At 34.4% G+C, this 18,044-nt stretch overlaps 2 protein-coding genes across 10 annotated transcripts in view; one reads left to right on the forward strand and one right to left on the reverse strand.

Moving 5' to 3' along the window:
- LOC117104128 (prolyl endopeptidase-like) overlaps positions 1–11,670 on the forward strand; it is a 20,521-nt gene extending 8,851 nt beyond the window's left edge. Inside the window, exons 1-15 of one of the 4 annotated variants that reach the window (XM_033244811.1) lie at positions 7–26; positions 1,107–1,275; positions 2,474–2,575; positions 4,087–4,229; positions 4,778–4,893; positions 5,261–5,406; positions 6,011–6,115; positions 6,490–6,594; positions 7,301–7,495; positions 7,879–8,027; positions 8,301–8,417; positions 8,833–8,928; positions 9,511–9,612; positions 10,380–10,608; positions 10,909–11,670. In XM_033244811.1, the coding sequence (XP_033100702.1) occupies positions 1,111–1,275; positions 2,474–2,575; positions 4,087–4,229; positions 4,778–4,893; positions 5,261–5,406; positions 6,011–6,115; positions 6,490–6,594; positions 7,301–7,495; positions 7,879–8,027; positions 8,301–8,417; positions 8,833–8,928; positions 9,511–9,612; positions 10,380–10,608; positions 10,909–10,974 (1,836 nt within the window). In that variant the 5' untranslated portion in view covers positions 7–26; positions 1,107–1,110 and the 3' untranslated portion in view covers positions 10,975–11,670. Of the gene's footprint in view, positions 1–6; positions 27–1,106; positions 1,276–2,473; positions 2,576–4,086; positions 4,230–4,777; positions 4,894–5,260; positions 5,407–6,010; positions 6,116–6,489; positions 6,595–7,300; positions 7,496–7,878; positions 8,028–8,300; positions 8,418–8,832; positions 8,929–9,510; positions 9,613–10,379; positions 10,609–10,908 lie in introns of those variants that run through there. The other 3 variants (XM_033244810.1, XM_033244808.1, XM_033244807.1) reach the window with 3 other exon arrangements.
- A 1,009-nt stretch (positions 11,671–12,679) lies between these two features.
- The window catches only part of LOC117104130 (glutamate--cysteine ligase catalytic subunit-like), a 14,673-nt gene continuing 9,308 nt past the window's right edge, over positions 12,680–18,044 (reverse strand). For 5 of the 6 annotated variants that reach the window (XM_033244815.1, XM_033244814.1, XM_033244813.1 and 2 more), the window contains exons 9-15: positions 16,983–17,121; positions 16,446–16,558; positions 15,908–16,000; positions 15,071–15,175; positions 14,394–14,475; positions 14,086–14,292; positions 12,680–13,273 (exon numbers count right to left, since the gene is read on the reverse strand). In XM_033244815.1, coding sequence (XP_033100706.1) covers positions 12,966–13,273; positions 14,086–14,292; positions 14,394–14,475; positions 15,071–15,175; positions 15,908–16,000; positions 16,446–16,558; positions 16,983–17,121 — 1,047 coding nt within the window. In that variant the 3' untranslated portion in view covers positions 12,680–12,965. The remainder of the gene's footprint in view (positions 13,274–14,085; positions 14,293–14,393; positions 14,476–15,070; positions 15,176–15,907; positions 16,001–16,445; positions 16,559–16,982; positions 17,122–18,044) is intronic. The other variant, XM_033244816.1, reaches the window with a different exon arrangement.

Raw genomic sequence — 18,044 nt, forward strand, 5'->3', positions numbered from 1 at the left:
ATGAACACTGGCCTCCAGAATCAAAGGTACGCACTAATCACTAGCATTTCAATATTATACACTAAGGTCTAATTTAAGACCCACTCCAATTCAAAAAAACACCTCCAATCAACTACCACTACTGCTACTATTTTTGATATATATTTGAACTACAATTGATATTTTTAATATTGAATTCTATTCAATTTGTTGTAAATGAAATTTTTCGTAATTATAACTATAATTTTAATTAATATTTAATATTTAAAATATTTTATATATAATAATATTTAAATTATGTAATGAGTAGTTGCGTTACAATTTCTTTGCTTTTTTTGTAATTTGATGTTTGTTGGTGTTGGTGTGTTTATGCCAGATTCAAGGAACATTTCTGTATGTACAGTATTTTAATATGTGAATAGACTAATAAAGCTTATCTCTTAAATTAACATATTTCTTTTATCTGTATTATTCTAATTAGAGACTAAAGCTGCTAAAGACCATGGAAATCCTTGACCCAAAAGTGGTCTTAAATGGAGGGTGATACTAATTTTTTTTATGCAGATATAAGCCTTTGTTTTCTTGTACATTATTTTGTCCACGCAAGGCGCTGACCCCAGAGTCTCAATGTTTCTTACCAGAAATTTAAAAGCATCCAGCGTCACCAGTTTTAAACGGACATGCGGTAAATTTTGTACACATAAACTAGAGGTGATTTCCAACAAAGGTTCATCGCCTTTTTTTAAGTTGGATTCCAGGGTTTCCCCCTACACCTACAAAACAAAACAGGGGTTTCAGCAAGAACAGTACATTACTGCCATTACCAGAAATAGGGGTCGTTGCATGGATGGCGCGGTCGGCTAAAGAACTTATGGTTGTGAGTTCTAATCGCATCTTGGTATTCTTTTTTTTTTCAATTATATTACTCTTTTTTTTCAATTTTAAGATATTTTATTTTTGTATAAATAAAAATATTTTTTTTATTTAAAAATTTCTATTATATTATGTCTTCCAAAAATCCCAATATAATAAATTGCGTCTGTACCGTATTTAGGCGTGGAGGAACGCGTGGACCGGTGAGCTGCTGCTCTTGTATATTTCTAACATTTTTTTTATTCTTGGTGTAGTGTAATGTATGTTCAGGACTCGATCACTGCTGAAGCAAAAGTATTCCTTGATCCGAATAAACTTTCCGAAGGTGGAACGATGGCAATAAGCGGCTACGCTTTCAGTGAGGATGGTGAATACTTTGCATATGGGCTGAGTGCCAGTGGATCAGATTGGGTCACTATCAAGGTAAAAGTTCATATCAAACGCTGGCTATTCATGTGTGTCCTTAAGCAGGGCACTTTATTGCGTGGTTCACAGCAAACTTATATCAAGATTCAGATCTGCCCTCTGGGAAATCAGTAATTTGTTACTGAAGAGGAAACCCAGTATAAAGAACAAATAAATAAATAATGTGGGTGGTCTCTCCACAAAATGAGTCTCATGGTTAAAAAAGCAAAAATTGAATATTATATTTAGGTACAGTATATCACATTATAAGCTTTAATTTGGTCTTTGAATGGCTTCTCTAGGATAAGTAGATCCAGAGATAACAGCATTTAAAGTTTAGGTGTATGAGAAAAATATGTGCAGATCACATTCTTTTAGTAAGAAACTTCACTTAAAAAATATACATTTATAAAATATATGTATCACGTTATTTAAAAACATTAAAATCAAAATTTCGACATTTTAGTAAAATTCAACACCCCTTCTTTGAATAAAATAGAACAGTGTGGACCAGGTCTGTTTCAGGAACATAGGCAATTTGTCAGTTTATACAGGTAAGTATCTCACGTATATAGACTACCAACATCAAAATTTAAATAAAAAATGTGTGTAATCTAAACATAAATAAATCCAGTAATAAGAAAGACTATTAAGTATAATACATACTCCAAGTATTGAAATACACACCATCGTGATGGGATTCAATATTTCGACATTAATTATGTCATCATCTGATGATGACGACATAATTAATGTCGAAATATTGAATCCCAACACGATGGCGTGTATTTCAATACTTGGAGTATGTATTATACTTTCTTATCTGAGATTAATCAGTGGACCTTTCGGTTTTTAGAATCATCATCAACATTATCAATTTAAAGTCTTAAATTAATCCATGCTAACATGGGTTGGACTGTTCACCATGATATCTTTCCTCCAGTCATTTCTACTCTGCAGTTGCACAGCTTATCCTTAGCTTACGGAAATTACTGGACTGTGTAATAATTCAAGTAACTAGATTTAATATTGATGTGAAACAGGCTTATCTATTTTTGTGGCCAGTATTCTCAAAAGCAATTCAGGACTATAGTTAAACTTTGAAGTGTAATCCAATTATGATAATACACAACTTTTAACACCTTGTGAATATTATTAATTTTGTCTATTAGCAGATGTGTTATTTTTCAATAATTGTTCTGTTTTTCTTTGTTAGTTCATGAAAGTTTCTGAGATCAAGGACCTTCCTGATGTATTGGAACGTGTAAAGTTTAGCTGTATGTCGTGGACCCATGATGGGAAAGGACTCTTCTATAATGTAAGAAATTTTCTATGTAATTTAAATGCTCAATTCAATAATTAAGGATAACTTTGTTTATCTGATAAAGCTACCATATACTGCTGGCAAAAGCTTGTGTAATACTGTAAATAATTCTAGTTAGCCTATAAAATGCTGCCGAAATTTTTATTTTAAATGCCAGAATAAAGCTGTGTCCAGATTATCAAATCTTCTTTGTACGTTGTAAAATGTTGTATGGCCTAGTCAAGATGTGCCTATATGGTCATAATGTGATTTCATCATGACAATATTAGTTATTATTTCGGCATGTCACTTGTTGTTGTCAAATTAAATTTGGAAGTTTTGGACAGGGCTTAACATGGCTCTAGCTTTCAATTAAAAAATTAGAATGAATGCATAAATTTCGCACAAATGAGTTTCTATATCTACAACAATGAAATATGATCTTGAAGGCAGAAGTCTGATGCCTGATCTGTTGTTAAGCATGACAACGGTAAGACATGGAATGTAATGACGTCATTAATAGTCATCTGCGCATGCAAGAACGTTGAGTTCTCCTCGTCGCGTGGAGTGTAGGACGCAATTTGGCCAAATCTATGCATGCAGAGTATGTACGGTCACGCATGAGTGATTTGGTTCTAGCGAAATCAAAAGCTTCCTATTATCTTATGCTCTGTCCACGCTATCAAATTTTCTTCGACAAAAAACTGTTGTATGCTCATATATAGGCTATGTTCTCACACGGCTGCTAACGGTTAGCAGGATCCGGATCCTGCTAACCGTTAGCTGCCATGCGTCCATACGAGAAAATCCTGATCCGGATACCAAGAATATGATGATCGAATCACTGGCCAATAAGAAACTGGAAATTGTAAACGCGTACGTGTGATTGGTTAATGATAGAAACGCACTTAACGTGCTAACCGATAGCGCTTGCTAATCGTTAGCGGTATCCGGATACTGCTAACGGTTAGCGCTAACCGATCAGGCATTCTCGCACAGGTGCTATCCCAATCCGGATACTAGAACTCTTGTGAGAACCAGGCTTTTGTCATGATGGGCCTATACAGTATATGGTCATGATGAATTGTACCTTTCCTATTATCTTTAGCACAAAGGGCAGATTAGGTCAGTATGTTAAACTGGTTGTAGCCACTGTGTGTGCGCTGGACTGTGAAAATCTGGGTTCGCAAGTTTAATTCCCATCGCTGCTCTCCGTGTGTTTCTGCTTTAGGGCTGAAATGCAAGTTTCAATAGTGTACCAACTTTCAGATGAGATGTTTAAGCCATTGCTCCTGTGTGCAGTGTGGTCCATGTGCATGTATGCAGTACACTCTTTGGAAAAGAGTAGGGGATTGTCTGCCAGTGTACTGCCTAATCGCTTCTAGAAGAACCCCACTGGAAATAAGTCTTCTTCCTTGGTGTTCAAACCGAATAAGTGCAATCCATAAGCAATTGAACATTTTGATTGAATTTTGAGTGTTTATTCAGATTACGACGGTTATGTCCTTTGATTAATTTTTTTGCAGTGCTATCCTCTTCAAGAAGGTAAATCAGATGGAACGGAAACTACATCAAACATCCACCAGAAGCTTAAGTACCATGTACTGGGCACACCACAGTCAGAAGACATTCTGTGTGCTGAATTCCCTGAAAACCCGAAGTGGATGGGGTTTGTAACATTTTTTAAAAGTTAAATAAATCATCATTAGAGCAAAGATTTAGAGAGGCTATTGCTTTGAACTTCGTTCTTATTAATGTTGTCGTCTTTGTCATCATCATTGTTGGTGGTAAATTTTGTTACCACGATAACTAAAATTTTGTAAGTCCGATAGGTTTCAAACTTGGCAGAATGCAAGAAGGTAATAGAATGACAGCTTATTGTTTTTTGTATGTGTGTGAATATGTCAGTTGCACATTTGCATTTTATTTCACTAATCAGGAAATTTACTCCAAATACCACCATATAATAACTAATTTAGTTGAAATTCATTCATGTTGTTGTCGCTGTTGTAGTAAATTGTTCACCACGATAAGTTGATTGGTTTCAAACTCCTACTTATCAATTCTCTGAGAGAAATCACACCGTGATGAGGATATGTGTTAATTAATGCGCAGCGTAAAAACAGCATTTCTAGTTGTTTGTAAGCAGCATGTCTTGCGCTAAACTCTTCATGCTGACTTTCTCTTTAGACCATCAACACATATCTTATTTTGCAGGGGAGCTGAAGTGAGCGATGACGGCCTTTATGTTGTCCTGTCTATCAGTGAAGGATGTGACCCAGTTAATAGACTTTATTATTGTGATCTAAATAAACTTGAATTCAAAATTGAAGGTAATAGAAACATTATTTTCTCAAATGATATTTTCATGATGACAAAAGTATTGATTCAGGTTCTGAATTTAGTGAATCTTGTTTAATGTTTTTCTTTCAATACGTATTGTATAAGTACAAAGCCAGTATTCCTGCTACCACATAGTTAAAAAGGCAATAAGATAGTAAAGAATTAAAATGGACTTGGCCATTAAAAGTGGTCCATTGCATGTGCCTTTTTGTGTGGGTTCTCCATGATATCGCGCCACCTTATGACTAACGATGCAGTGTTTGCCCAGGTTAACAATCTTGTGTATGATTTTCATAATTTGCACTTGTTCTTGGTTGCCAAGTCTTTTAATCATTTGTGTCTATTCTATGTTGCTAGGTCTGTTACCATGGGTAAAGCTAGTGGATACTTTTGAAGCAGAGTATGAATATATAAGTAATGTTGAAAGTACATTCACCTTCAAAACCAATCTGAATGCACCTCGATATAAACTCATCAATATTGATGTACAAAATCCTGACAAGGTATATTCTGTTTGTTCTGTTATCCTGTCGTAATTACTATGCCAAGTTTCTATACACTTATTATCATTATTACCTCAGTCGTTGTATCACAAACAACTTTAAACATCAGGGGTTAATCCAGAGATGTCCGAAAGTGGGTGGTAGGCTGATTGAGAGATAACACTACCCTAGGGGGTCGTCGGCATGCTGTCTGGGAATTTTTGTTTTATAGATGCCCGGAAATAACCTCTGAAGGTGGGGTGGGGGGTGCTAAATCTACCCCTGAATTACTAGCTGTATTAGAGCTTTTACCTATGAGATACCCACCCACTTGTGGGTGGTGAAAAACAAATGCTGCACCAACTTCTAATTATTTTCCACCACTAGTATTTTTACAACCAATTTAGCAATCTATTTTACAGGACTCTGGTTAATACAAGACCTTAATTGTAAAGCACTTGGGCTTTGTTAAATGTCTGTCCACACTATTAGCTTTTCTTTGATGATGAAACTGTTCTATGCCCATATATAGTCATGATGTGCCTATATATGGTCATATGATGTGATGTCATAGAATTTGATAGTCTGGACACTATTATAATTAATACTATTTCTACTTGATCAGGTTAATTGGAAAGACCTTGTAGCAGAGTCTTCCATTGATGTACTAGAATGGGCCTCCTGCGTATATAGCGACAAGATGGTTCTTGGATATTTACATGATGTGAAGGTAAAATTTTCAATTGTCATTTCTCCTAAAATGTAAACATATGGATGCTGCTGCAGCTTAGAGACTTTATATTTTGTTCATGGTTTACAAGTTTTAATTCAAATTCCACAGAATATTCTCTTTTGATCCAATATTGTCAGGATGTTTCTCAATTGTGATTTGTTAATAGTGATGATTCCTGATGATGACATAATTAATGTTGAAATATTGAATCCAAAAACGATTGCATGCATATCTACTTGGATTATGTATTATACTTTCTTATCCGAGAGACGTTTCAGTGATGATTATAGTAATGGTAATAGTGATGGTGATAGTACTGTGATGGTGATGATAATAGTAGTAATATACATATACTTTTCTTTCATTTTCAGAGTGTATTACAACTACATTCCTTAAAAAATGGAGAATTTTTAATGAGATTCCCTCTTGATGTAGGTTCTGTTACTGGATTTTCTGGCAGGAAGAAAGACACAGAGGTACAGTAAAATAACAAAAGCGATTTTACCAACATCATTTTCTGATTATGAAGCCATAGCATTTATTTAAAAAAAAAAAGGTGTTCACATTCAAAACTGGAAAATGTTTATTGTTACAAGCAACCGTGGTCATCAGAATTATATAAAATACACAATAGAGCATATATATGCTATAATTTAAATTATATTGAAACCAGCTGGTTAAATGTTGGGCAATAGTTCCAGCCGTTCCCTCTAATTCCTACAATATAAGTATTTACTGGGTTTTAATCAGGTCATAGTTCAAAATATAGCACTTGGTGGTCTGGAGGCTGTATTATGTCCCTTGACTTCATTTCAGGACCCTCCAGTTCACTTTAGGCTACATTTTAAATTATGCCCCTCAACCCAGTAAATATTTGTATAATATGCAATGTAGAAACGGAAGACCATAATTAGCATTACTTTGTGTATTTGTCTTCTTTAATAGATGCTATGCAAAAGATATGTTCATGTAGTGGACTAAATATTAGGTTCCTGGGTTCATGTTTTCAGAGTTTCCCTCCAGAATAAAAATCATTACTCTCTAGTTTCATATTAAAATTTAATATACAGTATAGAGCATCATTGACTCTTTATTATTCTTATTATATTGTTTTTCTGTTATGTTACTGTGTCCAGAGAGTGCAGCTAAAGCATTTAAAATTATTATTTACTTGTCTGTTAGATCTTCTACCAGTTTACATCTTTCTTAACTTCTGGTATTATATACCACTGTGACCTAACCAAGGATGAGCTGGATCCAGTGGTGTTCAGGGAGATAAGTGTGAAAGGGTTTGACCCAGCGCTATACCAAACCTCACAAGTGTTCTACTCCAGCAAAGACTCTACTAAGGTCCCAATGTTCATTGTTCATAAAAAGGTATGATTCCCTGTGTGTTGATATATGTAGGCAGCATAGCACAGTTTGTTCAAACTGGTGGCAGCTGTGTTCGCTTCCACATATAGGAATCATTATGTATCTTGTGTTATATACCAAATACAGTACATAGATTCCAGGCGTTTGATTAGTTAAAAGGCAGGTATTAGGGAGGATTTTTTATGCGAATGCATACAGTTAGGGGGACGTATACGTCATCATTTATGACGTCATACACCGGTTGCTATCCACTAACCGTGTGGACGACACACGTATCTCACTCACTACACGTAAGTGAAAAATGCGTAGAAAAATTTTGGATTTCTAGTTGGATCTATTTTTAGTTACATCTAAAAGTTTTACTACTTGTTTTTGATTTATTTTAGGGTATCGAACTGGATGGAACGCACCCTGTATGGTTGTATGGCTACGGCGGATTCAACATCTCAATCACTCCTGGCTTTAGCGTCTCCAGACTTGTCTTCATCCGGTCATTTGGTGGCATCTTGGCTATACCAAATATTCGTGGTGGAGGGTTAGTATGTTTAGCTTGAATAGACACAATCGATGACACAAATGATGGGGATTGAACTGGGGACCAAGTGATCTCCACAGTTTAGCGTACATACCGTGGCTACAACTTGTTTAGCCAACTGAGCTAAGCTGTTATCATTGTTTAATCATAAGGATAGACAGTAACTGGAACCACTTATATATGATTTGAAAATTAGTTCAATATTAGACTGTGGGGCTGAATACAAAAATTTGTAAATTATTATTAACGGACAATATTTTTACTTTTTTGTAGAGAGTATGGTGAAAATTGGCACAAGGGAGGTTGTCTTGGTAATAAACAGAACTGCTTTGATGACTTCCAGTATGCTGCTAGATTTCTTATAGAAAACAAATACACTTCTGCTGCAAAGTAAGTAAAGGAGTATTGTTTTATTGTTGTATTTTTATTGTGATTTTTATACAGAATACAGAAATATTTATTGTCTATACATAAATTTGTTTTGTTGATAGAGCTCAAACAATAAATTGTCATTCATTTTGTAATGGAATTTGCCTCAAATGTGGTTAGACACCACTCACACTGGTCATTGGGTCCACATGCTAAGTGTTGCTGCTGGTAATCAGCGCAGGAGCAGGCCCCACCAGGTACCCATTTATACTCCTGGGCAGAGAGAAGCAATGCAGATAAAGTGTCTTGCTCAAGGACACATGAGAAATGCATAGCATGACTACTAAGTGATGGGCTTCTCGGCATTGATGCGTATGTTAAGGCAGACATTTCTTGTCCATTTCTTAAAACTAATTTAGTTCTTTTCTTTGTTAAGGATAACCATTAATGGAGGATCAAATGGTGGACTTCTTGTAGCAGCCTGTGCCAACCAACAACCAAACTTGTTTGGGTGTGTTGTGGCTCAAGTAGGGTAAGTTACTTCACTACAGGAGGTGTGGGGACTTTCCCAAGCTAACAGCCAAACTACTGGTTACAATGTGTGTATTATCACAATTAGGAGAAATAGTAGTCATTAGCTCAATGAGAATTCAATATATATACCGTATTTATTTTAATAAACACCCCCAGAGCCTCATTTGTAATAACCGCCTCCCTCGAATAAACACCCGGGCATTTTATTTTCTTTAAATAAACACCCCCCCAAATGATAGTAAACAAAACAAATGAAAGCAACACATTCTCAATGCATTCTATTAATGTTCGTACCTGGTTGGGATCAATAAGTCTTTATGATCATGCATTAACAAATTTTGGTGGTAATTATGTGTTGTAGTGCCACATTTACAGTGATATCAAGGGGCGTTTGTTTGAGTATATCCATTTTACACCCGAAAAAATATATACATCCCTCGAATAAATGCCCCCATAAAAACCTTTCTCAACAATACATGACTCAGAGCCTTAATTTAAATAAATACAATATATACAACAGATTACACCACCATCATAATAAATTGTTCAAATTTAATTAAATAATTTTCATTTTTTTCAGAGTTCTAGACATGTTGAAGTTTCACAAATTCACAATTGGACATGCATGGACCACAGACTTTGGTTGCTCAGATAAAAAGGATGAGTTTGACTGGCTTATAAAGTAAGTAAATTGTAATGTTATTCTCAAACCCAGGCTAATGGGTGTTTCTGATCAAAATAGTGTTTTTTTTTTTATGTCTATACTAAAGAAGCCATACAAATCCAGAAAAGCTACATATATTGCAGAAACGTGCTGCCAGAATAATTACTCATTTTCATTATAGAAAACCATCTCTTTTTAAAAACTTAATATACTCAATATACAATCTTCATAAAATACAAAATGGCAACTTTTATATATAGGTTTATCCATAAGACACTTCCAGTATCCATGCTTGTTATGTTGAATTACTATGAGAATAGAAAGCCCAACTCTTACAACTTGAGAAATCCTATATATACAGTACCTTCTTTTCGACTTAATTGTCAGTGTTATTACTGATGCAGGTCCAAGGTTATGGAATGATCTATGTTACAAAATTAACAAATTTACTAGTTTACCAGTATTTAAAAAATGCTTGGAAGTTACATTATTTTCCGATACCAAAATTAAGTATTACTATTATCATTTATTATTATTATTATTATTATTATTATTATTATTATTATTATTATTATTATTATTATTAATTATTATTATTATTATTCAAGGGTCACTATGAGAACCAGGCTTGCCTTCTGATTGTGATCCTAACAATGGCTTTTATATTCTTTTTTTGCCTCTATACAACTGTTGCAATGTGTGTAGTCCATTGTTGAATAAAGTTGTTGAATTAGATTATTATTGAAGCCCATTATGAGACCATTATTACTTTTTTCATTTGCTAGGTACTCTCCTTTGCACAACATCCGTGAACCTGAAAATGATGATGTACAGTACCCAAGTATGCTGCTATTAACAGCTGACCATGATGACCGTGTCTCACCTCTGCATTCTTTAAAGTTTATAGCCGAGTTACAAGAGACGATGAGAAATGTCAAAAAGCAGACCAAGCCACTGCTTATCCGAATAGACACAGAGGCTGGCCATGGGGCTGGTAAACCTACAGCTAAAATCGTAAGTAGTTTTTCTTTTATCTGATTAAGAAACTTTTTCTAATCATATTAAAAATTAGCTTGCTCATAAAAATTATCAACTTAAACATAGCAATTAGTGTTTAAAAAAAATATTTACTGGTACTTTTACAGTGAAAAATTATAGAAACACTTCCAGTTACTGGAATTGTTTAATAATTTTTATCATTATTCAGTGTAAAATCAGGGTACACATTTCCTAAATTCAATCATTTCTATGCTCTAATCATTTGTATGTTACTGCATATTAATGTGTGTATTTTTGTTATTCCTTTACCTGTAGATTCAAGAGTATGCTGACATTTTGTCATTTGTAGCTGAGAACCTTGGCCTAGAATGGAGTAATTGAATAATGAAAAACTTGACTTTGTAGCCTCTTAGTGTTTATAAACCTTTTTTCGTAAACTTATTTGTATAATGGTATATGAATGGACTTTCCTAGAGTGCCAAACTTCCGACCAATCAGAACAGAGCCAGGAATATGCATGTGTCCAAAAAAACAACGTTTGTTCCACAAATGTTTATGTATGCATAAATTGTGTAAAAAAACTTTGGCCGTCTTCTGATTGTTGGAAGCAGTCTGAACAGATTGTCATTAAAAACGTTCTAGTGGCATTCTCCATGTAATCGCATCGTCTGACCGTCGGCCGACCGTCATGTGCTGTGAGTAGCAACAAGTTCCAAGGGGCGGGCTTCGCGAAAAAGTCCATTCATACTAAATATTGCTAATAAAGAATTGGTAAAGCTAGAATATGTTAAATGACATAATAATAGCTCTACAATTATGACTGAGACAGATTTGTGTAATTGTGCCCATATGTGGGCATGATGATGTCATATTATACCCAAATATGGGCATATCACATTTATTGGTCACATAAAATGTGGAAGTTTGAACAGAGCTTATAATGGATAATTGATTTTAATCAATGTAATACTGAAATATGGGGTGAGGGTGGAACATAATGTTAAATGTTTTTTGTTTGGTTTTTGATATTCTTGTGTTCATGATGGAAAAAATAAATGGAATGACGCACAAGTCAAACTAATTATCCATGTTGTGTTTGTTGTGTTTTACAAACTGATAAAAAAATGACAGCTTAATTCCTCCATGTTGTATTTGTTGTATCTAGAATGAAACAAGTACTTATTATTTTACATTCAAAGATGTATACAAGAACAATACTAGAGCTGTCGCTCCAATCCATGGAGTGCATACCTCCACCCTGTGCCTGTATACGAAAAACATGCAGGCCGTGCATGATGGGTGATTGCATTATATTCCGTCCATTTGCTGAATTTTGAAGAAAACGCAGGCCGTGTATGGTGGGCGTAAAAAATGCTACATTGACACTACCGCATTTAGAATCACTACACTCTATAGTTGTCGTTAGTAAGTTTGAATGCTCTTTGATTTATTTTGAAAAATAGGAACATATTCAGCTACAGGAGGAGTAATATGGTGGCGTTTACACCACCTTGCATAGATAAAGATTAAGATCAGATTCAGATGAAGACATTCGTTTATTGTTACTTTACGAACTGCACACGTTTATAATTTTGTATTTATTCGAATAAACACCCCAGGGTGTTTCATGTTGAAAAGGGTTGTTTAGGGGTGTTTATTCGAGGGAGGAGTTCCATTTTTTTGTGTGTGTATACTGTAGTCAAATAGACGCCCATTAATTTCACTGTAAATGAGGAACACATAGTTAACATCAGAATGTGTTATTGCGTGTTCATAAAGACTTATTGATCACAACCAGGTTAGGAAATACAACATTAATAGAATGTGTTGAGAATGATGTTGCTTCCATTAGATCTGTTTACACTCACTTAGATGGGGGAGGGGGTGCGTTTATTCAGGGAGGCGGATTCGAAAAAGGCTGCATGTTATCAGTGGAGTACGGTGTGCATCATCACCATTGACGAGGAAAGAGTGAATGATAAATATTTGGTAAGAGGTATTGTGAGAGAAGGAAAATGTAATGCAATTGTAGAATTCAAGAGGAGTGAACCGGTAGCATCACTGACGACTCAACCAAAGACAGAAATGAAGTATAACGTGATACAATCAATTTATTGCATTTAGAATTTCAACACATACTCAGGATTTGATATCATTAATATAATAACCTGCAAAAGGTCCTAGGTCCTACGAAAGATACATCTAGCAATTTAATTTAAGTTCTCATTTATTCAATTCAGAAATTCAACACAGTTAAGTCAATATTTCAAACAATTTTCAATAACACACACAAGATTTGACATCAATAACACATAATGTATAGGTCATACGAAAGATACTTTTATCGATTTAAGTTCTCCTTAACTAGCTCATTAATTAGCTTCTACATTATTATCATTATTTAATTCTGGCCAAAACTTTGATCTCATTGCCATCTCATGCTTGAGTATAGTAGCATTCTCCTGGTCAACCTGTTTCTTCAGAGATGATGGAAGATCAACTTTCGTACGCGATGACACTTTGTGAAGCAACCCTTCAGGATGGTGCACACCTTTTGAGATTTCATTACATAAGGTCAATAGGTCATAATTAATCTTGTCCGTGATAACTGAATCGTGTTTATAGTCAGGATGCTGCCTCACATAATCTCTCATCCAGCGAGCAGTTGTTTTCAGTTTACCTGAAAGATGGAAATATATACAGTATATAAAAAGAAATATGAAAGTGAAAAAATCGAATTCTGTTCCTACTAGCCGCTTTAAAGACATAGAATCCAATCGAAGGCAACACATTTTACCAATACAATGAACAATCACTCAGGCTATGTTCTCACACGGCAGCTAACGGTTAGCAGGATCCGGATCCTGCTAACCGTTAGATGATGATCGAATCACAATATGATGATCGAATCACTGGCCAATAATAAACTGGAAATTGTAAACGCCTACGTACGTGTGATTGGTTGATGATAGAAACGCGCTCAACTTGCTAACCGATAGCGTATCCGGATACCGCTAACGGTTAGCACTAACCGATCGGGCGTTCTCACGCAGGTGCTATTATTTATAAATGTATTTTTATTGCAATAATGTCATCACTAAAGTATAAAATATAAAATTGAATTTAATATATTATCAAATAGCAATTAAAAAAGGCCCAAATTTTGTAATTGATAGCATGTAAAAAATAAAAATTTAAATTTAAATGGAATTCAAATGAAATTAAATTCAAATTTAATAGTGAATTATTTCAAATGCAGAATTGTCTGACAAATTTGTTATTAAAAAGTCAAATTGCTGACGGAAGAATAGAATATGTTTGACTAATCCATGACGTAGTAGCAAAAAAATAAAAATATTATGAAGAGGATTGTTGCATCATAGATTGAAAATTTGTAAGAGTGAAAAATATTGTAGTCTTAATTCTCTATTTGATTTTTTCTTAGAGATTTTTAAGTCTCAACCAGTATAATAATAGTATACTGTAACTTACCAGCAGCTCTGTCTGATATCAGATTGAGGTAAGCTAATATAGTATATCTTGTGTCCACATCGATACTGACTGATTGAAGGTACTGATTTATGAGAGGTATAATACCAGGGACGTCTGCTTCGCCATCTAAAGGACCGCCATTAATAATTGTGTTAATATCCATTAATGCATACTCATCAGCGCTCTTACTTTTACAATCCTTAGAACCTGTAAGAAAAAAAATCAGCCATTTAAAGATACCAAATTATTCACTTTACATTATGTGTTTCTATATACTGTATAATATAACGAAAGGTAAATAGACTTACATGTACGTACATCTTTTCTAAAATAGAACTTCCCATTTAAAACAGCATCTCTTTTATTACCTTCTATAAGGTTTGCATCAACCTGCAATATAGAGCTAAATTCTATAAGTAATTGAATCGGTATGTAATATTTTTAAAGACCAGGTTCAGGATGTCATACAATTTTGTCACCCAAAAATATGAGTACTACATTGGTCCCTAAATACCTTCTATATCATACCACCTTTAGAATATTTGTGGACATATTGATGTAAAAATTAACTGACGTATACCGTAGTAGCCTTCTTCAGTTAAGGACGTCCGAAATATTTAACACAGATATAATTCAATATAATGTTTAGCATGAGGCAAAATTCAAATACAGTTATCATCCCTTTGTTGTTTCGGACTATTTTATAATACAATAATATGACATAACGTTATATTATTAACGTTAAGCTAAATCCATCTTAGAGCTTTTTGAGGCGAATTTGTCACCAAAAAATAGAACAAGCCTACACAGAGTATACCCTGTGCCCTTTTCAATTTATTTACAGAATAACTCTTTTGGATTAAAGATAACTTCTTGAAATATCAGTGTAGGCATATGGTATTTAATTTTTATTATGGAATGCTGTTTCTTTATAATGGGTTACAATCTTAAAATACATAGGCCTAGTACATATGGCCTACTTTACCTTAGATATAGGCATAAGAAAGTCTAGCTTGAAACTCAAAATTATTCTTGTTATAAGAAGAAGAAAGACAACATATGCAGCATTCTCGAAGTCTGTCAACTGAACCTAAGCAACAAACAAACAAATATATTATTAATCCTAAACGTTATTGTCATCGCGCCATTATCACCATCTTCAACATCGTCATCATCACCATTTTTACAGTATAACCTTCAATCAAAAAAGTTTACTCTTTAAATATTTGGCGAAGATAAGACAAGCCAAACCAGTCGACTCCTTGCAAATCGTGTTTCGGAGAAAATGGCCAAAACATGTTGGAATGTCAACTGTTTATTGCACTAAACTTAAACTCTACATATATCATGCTTTGTTGCTACAGTATCTTCCTCATTTGTGACGATAAAACAACATTTTCTGCCTGAAAAATGTCTGAAATCGTATACTTTGAAGGCTGAAGGCTGATGGCTCAAATGCTGTGATTTAACCAGCTGTATGTTTAAAATCCTGACGTAACCTAATTAAAATGGGTTTTGTTTACCATTTTATAACTTCTATTTTACTGCTTAGCCCTGTCCAGTACTGATGACTAAAACTGATTTTTGGCGGAGAGTGGCTGGTTTGGCTTGTCTTTGCCACATATGAAGAATATTTCATTCATTGGATATCACATTGAAGTTTTATTGCAACAAAAATTTAGCAACTGATCTTAAGGTTTGCAACAAGTTTATCGAGAACACGTGATTTATGTGTTTTATAATATTATAATAATTTATTTATTTATTATAATAATATTTATAATAATTTTTTAATAATAGAAATTAAGAAAAAGTTTCATACATCCATTGGTCTGAATTCCACTCTCCACCCTATTGTAGAGTTGACTGGCGGTGGTTTAAATCGTATCGTCTGCCAATTGGTTGATTGGATATTCTGTAGAAAATTAAATACATGCGAATTTATAAACTACTGAAACCATTTTATAGATTATTACTTAAGTCAAATTGTATATCATTCAACCATATATAATATATATAATAATAATCTGAAAAATAAGGTATTAGTACCAAAAGTATCAAATACTAATAATATTAATCATATTGGACTAGGTGAATTGTCTAGCACTGTAAACACACCATAAACAAATATGAAAATGATAATTACAGGACTTGAATATAAAAACATGATGTTCTATAAATGTACATTTTAATTCCTTTCTTTTGGTTTTGTATTCTTCCTTTTTTTGTGCACTTGGGCTGTGGCTTCTCAGCGTAGAGACGATTTTGAATTATCCGCTTTTACAAGTATATCTCCATTTCCAATTTATATTTTGTTTATGTTTTTGAAAGTTACATGCAAATATCCAAAGTAAACAAACCTCAAAATGATCTGAATCACGTGAGTCGTCTTGGTGAATATGTTCCGAGAATATGGAGACAGAGTCTCTGATAAATAAGTGGGATATGTGTCGCGCCAGGGACTGATCGATTCCTACAATATATAAATCACATTTTGTGATTTATATCATTATCATTTATCATTATCATCTTCATCCTCCAACATCATTTTTCCTCATGTTCTTCTCATCTTCACAACAAAATCATCAATTTGTCGTTGAAATCATAAACAATATCATCATCACCATCATTGTTGTTGTCGACATCGTCATCATCATGGCATGAACGTTATCATCACATAATATTGCTCAAATTTAAAATCATCCATTGACATGGAGTTGTATCTAGGCTTGTCACTAATCTAGACCAATCGGTTTAACTTAATATCGAAAACCTGGGATACTCGGTCAACAGACCCTGTGTGACTCTGTTATCCCAAAAAGAAATACATACAGATAAATCATCTCATTTAATTGGAATGTACGTAATGGGAAACATTGTATATTTTCTCTACTTACCTGCATCTATAAGTCGCTTATATACATCTTTATCAATGACTAAATCGATGTCATTGTATCGTTCACTGGATTCTGACAAATAGCTATCAACTGAGTCAAACCTGGACTTGTAAATTCGATGTTTACTTTCGTTGAGTTCCTAATAAAGAAAACAGTTACAGTATATGCTTGGCTGAATTTGTATGTTAGTTAATAGATTATTAATAATTATGATAAGCTAAAGTAATAAGGCCAAAATATTTTGTTATGTTTCCAAACACCGCGGCATTTGAAAATTAGAAAGATTAGCCCTGCATGAGCCAATTAGCTATGAGCTGAGGAAAATTTCTATATAATTGTCTCGATTTTATGAGCGACGTATTGGTACATAATTTGGACGACTGTGAAGTGTATCAATATAGTTATACTTATTCTAAAGCTGGGGTGGTGCCCCTGACGGGGGACCGATGCCCCGACGAGGGGTCAGATTTCCCCGACGAAAGCAAAGTGGGCGTGGTCGAGCTTCGATTAAAAGGTTTCGAAAGTGGTGTTTTGACAAATTTAGGGGTTTCAAAGGCTTATTTAATCGATTTTAGAGTCTACTAATATATGTAGAAAATACATATAATTTTTTTTCTCCCCGACGAATTGTGGGGGGCGGCCCACCCCGCTGGCGCCACGCCTGTTCTAAAGTCAGCTTTAACACTATGCAAATATCAAATATGGTTACACTTCGTTTTCAGGTACGCTGTGTTGTAAAGCAGTGGCGTATCTCATGGCCGGCGGAAGCGGGGGGGGGCGGGGCCCCTGACCTATTTCAAGAGGGGAAAACCTTGAATTGTGAAGAACTTTAAAAGACATTTCAGAAGTCAGGAAAGCTCATCTCCGGCCATCTAGAAATCAAAATTTTTCCGGAAGAACCCGGACCCCCTTTATCTTTGGAGTTCATTGATTAATTGAATCATTTTCAAGGGGGTGGACCTTGAATTTTGAAGAATTTAAAAGTCATTAAAAGACACCACAAAAGTCGGGAAAGCTCATTTCCCGCCACCTAGGAATCAAAATTTTCCCGGGGAAGAACCA

Source organism: Anneissia japonica, unplaced genomic scaffold (genome assembly GCF_011630105.1).
Source record: "Anneissia japonica isolate Jap-2015-1 unplaced genomic scaffold, ASM1163010v1 scaffold2564_len425606_cov169, whole genome shotgun sequence".
NCBI classification, from domain to species: domain Eukaryota; kingdom Metazoa; phylum Echinodermata; class Crinoidea; order Comatulida; family Comatulidae; genus Anneissia; species Anneissia japonica.